We start from the raw sequence: 8739 nt of genomic DNA on the forward strand, positions 1-8739 counted from the left end.
GGGTGGCGCGAGGAGGGGGTAGCAGGGAGGGCAGCTGGCAGGGAAGTCTGCGGGAGGGACAAGCAGCACAGCTGGGGCCAAGTGGGGCCACCAGGAGGGTTTCTTGCCCTAGAGGGAAACTGAGGCACAGGGTGATGGGTGAACAAGAGGACCTTGTACCCCCAGAGAGCTGACACCACCCCAGTTCCCCGGCAGCCTGTCCCAGGCTGGGACATGGGGTCCCTGTGAGGTCAGAGGGGAGGCTCAGCCCCAGGCTGCCCCAAGGGGCCCTCCAAATGTTGCTACTGGAAACAAAAAGTGTTGGCGGACCTGGACAGGCATTTGTCCCCGCAGAGATTGGCACCCAGCACCCAACCACCAGCACCCACACCACTGCTCCTCCCTGCAAAGGTCCCTGTGGTCAAAGCAGGGCGGGGGGGGAGCAGGATTGGAGGTGGCCACAGCCTTTCCCTTGCCCTGCAGGGCATAAGCCCATGGCCACAGACTGAGCAAAAGAGGACAAAAGGAAACTGCTCAGTCAAAGCCGTGTGAGGACCCAGCAGCAATGCCAAGACCCCAAGAGTCCCAGCTCCTGAGGTCATATCAGGGAAAAAGTCTCACAACTCGTGTCAGCAACCTGCCCCACCGCTGACTGCATGTCCCAGCCAGATGCTCCTCTCCACAGGCAGGAAAAGCCTCTGCCCTCAGTCCAAATCATAGTCACACCCCAGACAGGGCCTCAAGGGGAAACTGAGGCACAAGGGGTCAAGAAGAGCAGCCCTGACTGCCAGGGCAGGCACACACCACTCCCCTGTCTTGTGTCTCCAGGGGCCTCTCACCCTCAGCATGGAGCAAGAAGTTGGGATCAGCCTGGGTTTGGCTGTCCCAATTACCTGGCACTGCCCCATCACCATCCCCTCCCACCCCATCACTAACCCTTGCACCTCCCCACATCCAAGCACTGTGAACCTGTCCAGGACTTTTCCACACCCCTCAAAAACCCAGCTGGAGCCCTGGGCAAGTGCCCACCAGGAGCCAGTGCCAAGCAGGCAGCATGAAGATGAGGACCACGGAGGTGGACCGAGTCGGGAGCCGGAGGAGGGCGTGGGCAGGGCGCGGGCAGCCACACAAGACAAAAACCGGCGAGGGCAGGACCGACACACAGCGAACAGACAGACAGACAGACAGGAAGCTGCCGTACTTACAATCATCTGCCATTGAGAGGCGAGCGGAGCAATTGGAGAGAACAACCGTGACATGAGTTTCGGCCTCCTCCTTCATTCTCCCCAGCCCCACATGCGCCATGGTACCAGCCCTGGCCACCCTCCCTCACCCCCACCAGTCAGGAGGGACGGCAGAGCCAGGGCTGTCCCCATCTGACACACCACAGCACTTGACCTCAGTGCCCTGCCACCGGCATTGCAGGTCTCCACAGTTCCAGAGTGGCCCATCCCAACCTGCCCGGTCCTTCCTCACTGTGGCAGGGGGCTTTGCCCAAGGGGTGCTCAGCTCCAAGGAGCTGGTGGACCCCACTTGACAATCGGCTCTGACACATAGCCCCATGCCACCAACCTGCCCAGCCACCCCCAGAGCCACCCTGGGCAAGCTGTTCCCTGCCATACAGCCTGGCCCCAGCATGGCCCCCTCCAAGGGCTACCTCCCTTCAGGAGAGTCGCTCAACAGATCCACATGTCCATGCCACCTCCTCTGCCCTCACCATGGGGCACGCTGCCTCCAGAATATGGCCAGGAAGGGACAGAGATAGGGACTGGGATGGCAACTGGGACCCAGTTCCTGCTAGATTTGGCCACCTCTGGCCAAGGTTGTGTGAGTCTGGCAGGAAGTGATGCAGGGCTGACCTGAGCTGGGCTCTGGGCTGTGACAAGGTGCCAGTGAGGTGGCACCACTGCGGGCTAACAGGTCACCAATGCGCTGTTCCTTACAGACACAGCACAAGGAGCCCCACAGCCCCAGAAAGCTGATACAGTGGCCAGTTCAGGCTTCAGTAAAAGCCTGAACTCAGCTTTGTGACAGTGACAAAAGCCACTGAGAGTGCCAGGGACAGATGTGTGGCTGGCTCAGAGCCCTTGGTGTCACCCTTCCCTGCGTGATCCCAAGGGAACCTCTGCCCCAGGAAGCTTTGGGGTGCATGGCTCTGTGCAGGGAGGACACAGCGATGCGATACAGAGCCTCAAAGCCTGCAGACGTCTCTCTGAGAAAGGACCATTTCCTGGGCTCTGCTCTGGTCCCCTAGAGCCTGTTCAGCCCAGGAGCAAGGAGGAGTTCAGCCCTGGGGCAGGGACATGGCCCCCAGTCCCCACAAAGCTGGTCCCTGCTCTCTAGGAAACCCCACAGCAAGGCCAACACGTGGTGGCTCCCCGCATCCCAAGAACTTTCCGAGTCACCTTGCGCAAGGACTGTGCCCACAGCTGGGGCTGATGAGCATGGCACGGGACACTGCCCCATCTTGGAGGGAAGGATGGAGAGGAAAGGACCAGTGCCCTCTCTTGGTGCCATGATGGAGATGGCAGGAAGGTCCTTTGGCAAAGCCAGCCAAAAGGGTGCTGGGCTGCACCCGAGTCAAGGATGACCCTTCCTCTCCTTCATCCCTTTCCTGTCCATGAGCTGGGGGCAGCTTTGGGCAGGTTGCCGATGTCTCCACCCTCTCAGCCAGCAATGTCCCACACTGTCCTCAGTCAGCCACCTGCATCTCAGCTCCAGGCTCCCTTGTCCCTGGTTCCCCTCCCTGTCACTCACCGTCTGGTCAGTGAGCGGGGGCAGGACGATGGTCTTCTCCATCGTGTTCATCACCAGCTTCCAGAGCTCCTTCAGCACTCGCTTCAGCACTGTCTTCTCGCAGATCTTGGCAAAGAGTGTCAGGCTGCAGAGAGGGGACAGGGCTGAAGGTTTCTGCATGGCACCTTTAATGCCATCCTTTGCCCGGTCACCCCGATCCTGAAGGTCCCCCATAGTCCTGAGGCAGGTCAGGAACACTGGGGGTCCCTGTTGCCCCCCCACACTCACTTGCTGTCCAGGAGGTCCATGATAGGCTGCAGGACGTTATCAGCATCCTGCGCAACGCTGCTGCAGGTGCTGGCAGGGACGTTGCCAGTGCCCTTCACCTGGCTCAGGATGTCACCCATCTGCTTCACGCACTCCTCGATGTGCGGTTGGAAACTGGGAACCACAATGCCCAGACAGCTCAGCATCTCCCACAGTTGCACCCAGGACCCACTTGGCTGAGCAGAGCCCCCAGCCTGGCCCCAGCTGGACCTCTCGACCTCTCCTTGCCCTACCACCCACACCCTCTTGTCCGGGGGTACCTGGTGGCAAAGACTCGGCTCAGCTCATCCAGGACGTTGTTGAGTTTCACCTGCAGTTCCTTGAGGATATCACTGGCTTCTGTGTCCAGCTGGAGAAGGCACAGGTTAAAGCAGCCTCAGAGTCCCTGGCCCAGCCCTGAAGGGGGTCTCTGCACCCCAAATGCACCCCTGGGCAGGGTGAAGCCCATCCGTTGCCCAATGTGGTAGGAGAGCAAGGTGCCATGGGGTGGGACAGCATGATCCCATACAGGTATGAGGAACTGGGGTCTGCTCCCAGTACTGCAGAGCCAGGGAAGGGGCTGCCTCTGGGGAGAAGAGACTGATCCAGCCCTTCCACAGGGTTCCCTCCTGGACACCCTCCATACACACCTCCTTCCCACCCATGGCTTCAAACATCTTCTCGAGCTGGACGCGGAGCTGCTGGATGTTGTTCATCAGGATGCAGGGCTAGGGGGGTGGGATGGAGAGGGGAGTCAGCACCAACAAATGTGGCTGGAACAGCTGCCCAGCACCCCAGGTCCCTCCCACTGGGGGACAAGAGAGCAGTCATGACACAGAGCCCTCCCTGGCAGCATTTCAGGGACGGCCATCGGACAGAGATGCAGGGCAGGACCTGCGTCATGAGGACCAGCTCTGCAGCTGAGGTGATGGCTGGGTTACCGTGCGTGGACAGTCCTGCCTGGCAGTGCCAAGCAGGTGGCAAGCAGAAGGGAGATACATCACCACTTTCTCCTTCTCCTTGGAGCAGTATGAGGCAAAATCCTTGGAGATGATCTCAGCATATTGGAGTAGCACATTGCTGATGGTCTGCAGTCAAAGGAGGGCAGCAACAAAGACACCCAGACAGCAGCACAGAGGAGGGAGGAGGGAGAGAAGGAGATCATGAATCCCAGAGCAGTGAAGCAACCCAATGCCTGGATACACCCTGGGACCCTTAGACCCCCTGCCCCACAGATGTGCCAGGACACACATGGGCACAGCCACTGGAAGCCAGATCCAGCACATCTGGTTTCCACAGGCAGCTCCATCACCAGCACAGCTGTGAAGGCATCAGCCACCAAAACTACATGCAACTGCCACCCACACTTCAGCAAGCCAGTGGCATTTAATTAATCTTGATTAATTAACCAATTAACTCCTTAATTAGCTAATCTCCTGTGCTAGACCACAGGGTCTGTTGGTGGCACATTTGCTTGAGTATCGCTGTTAGAAGTGGTCCAAGCTGTGCCCTATGCCACTGCCTGTAGCTGGATGGGAGGTAGCAGAGAAAGCCTGGCAGCCCTGGGCCAGGGTTGGGACCAGGATCCCAGAGGTGCTGCTGGCCCAGCGGCCCCCGCCCCCACAGCTGCCCACCTTGGCAAACCTTCGCATGTAGTGCCCGACGATCTGGGGGTCAGGGCACTCGAGTTTCTTGATGATCTCAAAGCTCTGGTTGAGCTGGGAGAAGACGTCCACCACGGAGCAAGAGAAGAGCGCGTGCTCCGACGTTTGCTGGAACTGGGGGAGTGGAGAGGCAGTGTCAGCAGCAGGCAGGGGAGGAGATTTTGGCCCCGGTGACGACACACTGAGCATCAAGGGACAAGTCCCTTGCCCACCCCCAGCTGTGCCTGTGCCCACAGACAGCCCAGTCCATACCCCATCCTTCTTGTCCCGCTCCAGCGCTCCATGCAGGAAATCCCGCGACACCTCTTCATTCTCATCCAGCCACTGGATAACGAAGGGCTCGAACCAGCTGGAAAGGAGGCCCATCCCCGGTGAGGCCAGCCAGTTCCCAGGGCACAAGCACCCCCTCCCCTGCACCTCGAGGGCTGCACTCACGCCGGGTACTCAGGGACGCGGCTCTTGAAGGAGGGCAGCTCGGTGACGTACTCGTTGTACAGCCACTTCACCTTGAAGTGCAGGTTCATGTAGTCTGCGCTCTTGCACAGGCGGTGCTTGTCATGCTCTGCATAGGGATGGCAATTGCATGGTGGGGTTGCTTTGAGCCCCAGACCTGGGGAGTGGCTGCCCCAAGGGCACCTCTGGTGATGCCAGGGTAACGGGGTGGAGACAGAAGTGTTTCTTGGGTGGGATCTAGGCATGGTGTTGATGAAGGAGTAAAATGGTGAGGTGTGAGCAGAGTGTGGCTCCTGACTGGTTTCCTCCACCCCAGCTCGGGGCAGCGCAGAGGGACTCACCCTCCATCGCATACTTCATGTCCTGAGCAAAGAGGTTCCACATCACCTCGGCGCTGATCTTCCCCACATTCAGTTCCTGGGGGAACCTGGGGCGAGGGAAAAGCACGGACACGGGTGGACCAGCCCTCCGCTTAGAGATACACCCCCTTCACACCTCCCACCTGCCTTAGTTTCCCCATCTGTAGTTACAACCCCCTTCCAAAGGACTAAAGCTACCATTGCCACCATGTGGGCATCCCCCAGGTGCAAAGCAGGGTCCCCTTTCCCAGCACCTACTCACTGGTTCAGGCAAGGCGTGTAGGAGTTCTTGTCCTCCTCGATAATGGAGACTATCAGGGTGATGAGCTTGGACCAGAAGTCCAGGTTTTTGATGCTGGGGCCCTGCTCCTCAGGGGGCACCTCGCCTTTCTTAGTCTGGAGTGATGGGGACACAGTAGAGGCTCCAGTCACCCCACCCACAGGGCTTGACTTTGTGGTAGGGCTAACGAGGAGGCAGGAAGGCTCTGGGAACACCCTGGAGACCCCCACAGAGCCCCCCAGTCTCAACCCCGCAGCAGTGGTGCTCGAACCCTGCCCGAGGCTTGGGACTCATTCTGCACAAGGCTGAACGCTCTGGAGAGGAAACAGGAGCACCGCACGAAGAAGAAGGGCAGGGGATGGGGAGGGACAGCGAGGTCCCCTTACAGCACCCGGCATCCCCGTGTGTCCCAGCTCCCCCCCACCCCACGCACCGGGTCTGTCTGGTACTCGCGACTGTACAGCTCGTGGCAGTTGTTGAAGATGTACTCATAGGTGGAGTTGAGGCAGGCTTTCACGCAGTCCTTCACCACCTGGCTGGCTCGGGGGGGGCTCTGCAGCTCCTGGACCTGGGGGTGCGGGGAGGGAGCAGTGCTGGAGGCAGAGCCACAGCCCTGGCTGGGAGCTACCATGGGGCCAGCACAACCCCAACCTTGCAAAGAACTGAGTCCAACAAATCAGGCCCCGCACCAGAGGAACGGGGCGAGTACCTTCATCCGAAAGAAGGTGATGCTGGTCAGCAAATCCCCTGTGGACTTGAGATCCTGCAGCCGTTCAGGACTGCTGGCAGGGAAGTTGTTCTGCCAAAGGGGATGAAAAGAGCAGAGTCACACACAAAGCTCTCACAGGGGCAAGTGGAGGGGCAGAAAACAGCTGCCTGTTCTTTCAGACCTTATTAGACAGGTGGGGAAACTAAGGCACGGCAGGCACCTTACCCGGTACATGGAGAGGTCGATCCGCAGTGAGTTGTGCAGTTGGTCGAGGAGTTTGACGAACCGCTCCTTCTGCGGAGAAATGCCCCGGAGCCAGGTAAACGGGAGAAAGGCGGCAGGGACCGTCCCCCCTCCCGCTCCCCCTGGCTATGTCTGCCCCCAGCCCGGCCCACACTGCCCCCAGCTCATCCATCTCCTCCCTGCTGTCCTGCTGTCCTTCCTGCCTTCCTTCCTTCCTTCATCTGAGCCCCGTGGGTGGGCACAGGAGGCCTGCGGAGAAGAGCGTGTCCTCGCTGGTGGTGGGGCTTGCTGGCAGCCGTCGATGGCTCCAGGGGCACATGTGGACGTGGCACAGGATCGAGAGGCAACACTGCGCATCCCCTTTGCTCTCGCTGGCGGTCAGGGTCGGAGGGGTGACCGGCTGCTCTGTCTGCCCTGCCCACTTAAACACCTCCAAGTCTGGGCTCAGAGCAGGAGTGGGGAGAGGGGGTGCAGGACCGTGCCCCTGGGCCACGTGGGCCCTGGACTGAAGCTTTCAAAGTGCTCAGGAAAAAAGGGGAAAGAGCAGCTGAGCTCTTGTAGCTGTCACCCAGCTCTGGGGTCAAGCTGCTTCAAGACAAGGCCAGGATGGCCCCCAGGAGCTGGATGCTTCCATGGGCTCCTTGCTTGCCTGAGCAGGCTGCATCGAGGGATGTGGGCAGGGAGACAGTTTCCAGTGGGTCTGTGTGGCTTTAACTCAGCTAAGCCCAGCTCCTGTCTGGGGAGTGTGGGCAGGAAGATGCAAATCCCACGGTGGGCTGCAGATCAGGCAGCAGAGCTGAGGGCAAAGCAACCAATCTGCCCCAAAACACTGTCGGGAGGCACTTCACTTTGCACCTCTGCTGGGGAGGGGCTCTGTACAACCGTGCGGGCCTCCCACGAGAGTCCTGCTTGCACCTGGTCAGGGCTACCCCTCAAGGCTCTGCAGAGCCTGGAGCAGATCCCTGAGTCCTGGGAGGGGAGGACAAGGGATGGGACGGGGCAATGAGTCCCATGCCCGCCTGGACACATCTCGGCCAAGCCTGAAACCTGCCCTGGCGACCGCAAACCTTCGGCGCGCTTGCCCGCCGGAGACGGCAAAGCCAGGCTCTGGGCCAAGACCGTGCGTCCCCGCCACCAAACGGCTGCAGCGCTTTAAAACTGGACACGACAGGTACTCGGGGTTAAAGCGACATGGCCGGGCACTTTAGGACCCAACCTTAGGCTCTCTAAAAAAAGAGAAAGAAACAAGTTTTTAAAACCCTCCATATTAGAGAAAAGGCGTGCTTTTTTTCACATGGTTTCCTCCTCCTTCGTGACCTGGAGGTGCGGTTCACTTGGCTTTAGCTACCCCCTGCAACAGGAATGGGAGGGGAGCCACTGCCCAGTGCTGCACTGGCCCTGGCTGTGTCCCTATCTCCCCAGCACCTTCACTGACCCAGGGCTGGGCACTCATCCTGGCTCAACCCATGTGCATCCACAGCAACCAGCCGCTGCCTATGGGATAGCACAGGGGAGCCAGGGCAAGAGCTCAGCACCTCCTCATCCCCATCCCCTGTGGCACACCCAGTCCCAGCACAAACTCACCCCACTCGCTGCAAGCGAGGCACTCAGTGGGCACCCATGGGTGCTGGCACAGCCAGGTGAGTTTGCAGCGGTCCCAGGTGTGCCTGAAGTGCACAGGGCCGTGCAAAACTCCCTGGCTCCTTGTCACACATTTGTGATTTTGCCACCAAGGTTTTCCCCTCCTGCCACACCACCACCCAGCATCCCAGCCTGCTCAGACTCCTATCGCGGTTTTACCATAAGAATTTGGGGAGCAAATTTAGACCTTCTCCTAGGAAGGCGGTGGCTCTTTTCCTTCCTGAAAAATCGGAGCAGGATAAATTTCGGGCAAGCAGGGTCTGACCCCCCTGCTGCTCAGCTGGCATTTGGAGCGGGGTGTTCTGCATGACCCTTTTTTGCCCCCTGAGCCCCCCACCCCCTCCCAAGAGAATAGAGAGAAGAAGGAAA

General features: G+C 59.6%; 1 protein-coding gene across 1 annotated transcript in view; it reads right to left on the reverse strand.

Moving 5' to 3' along the window:
- Positions 1-8739, reverse strand: part of LOC104537324 (protein unc-13 homolog A-like) — a gene marked incomplete at its 5' end in the record, with an annotated part of 31010 nt that overhangs the window by 7594 nt on the left and 14677 nt on the right. The window contains 14 exon segments of the mRNA XM_010180159.1: positions 1185-1190; positions 2737-2860; positions 3004-3156; positions 3303-3391; positions 3672-3749; positions 4026-4109; positions 4656-4799; positions 4938-5034; positions 5121-5247; positions 5480-5565; positions 5760-5893; positions 6211-6345; positions 6487-6576; positions 6712-6780. Coding sequence (XP_010178461.1) covers positions 1185-1190; positions 2737-2860; positions 3004-3156; positions 3303-3391; positions 3672-3749; positions 4026-4109; positions 4656-4799; positions 4938-5034; positions 5121-5247; positions 5480-5565; positions 5760-5893; positions 6211-6345; positions 6487-6576; positions 6712-6780 — 1416 coding nt within the window.

The sequence above is a fragment of the Mesitornis unicolor genome, unplaced genomic scaffold (genome assembly GCF_000695765.1).
Source record: "Mesitornis unicolor isolate BGI_N332 unplaced genomic scaffold, ASM69576v1 scaffold6440, whole genome shotgun sequence".
NCBI lineage: Eukaryota > Metazoa > Chordata > Aves > Mesitornithiformes > Mesitornithidae > Mesitornis > Mesitornis unicolor.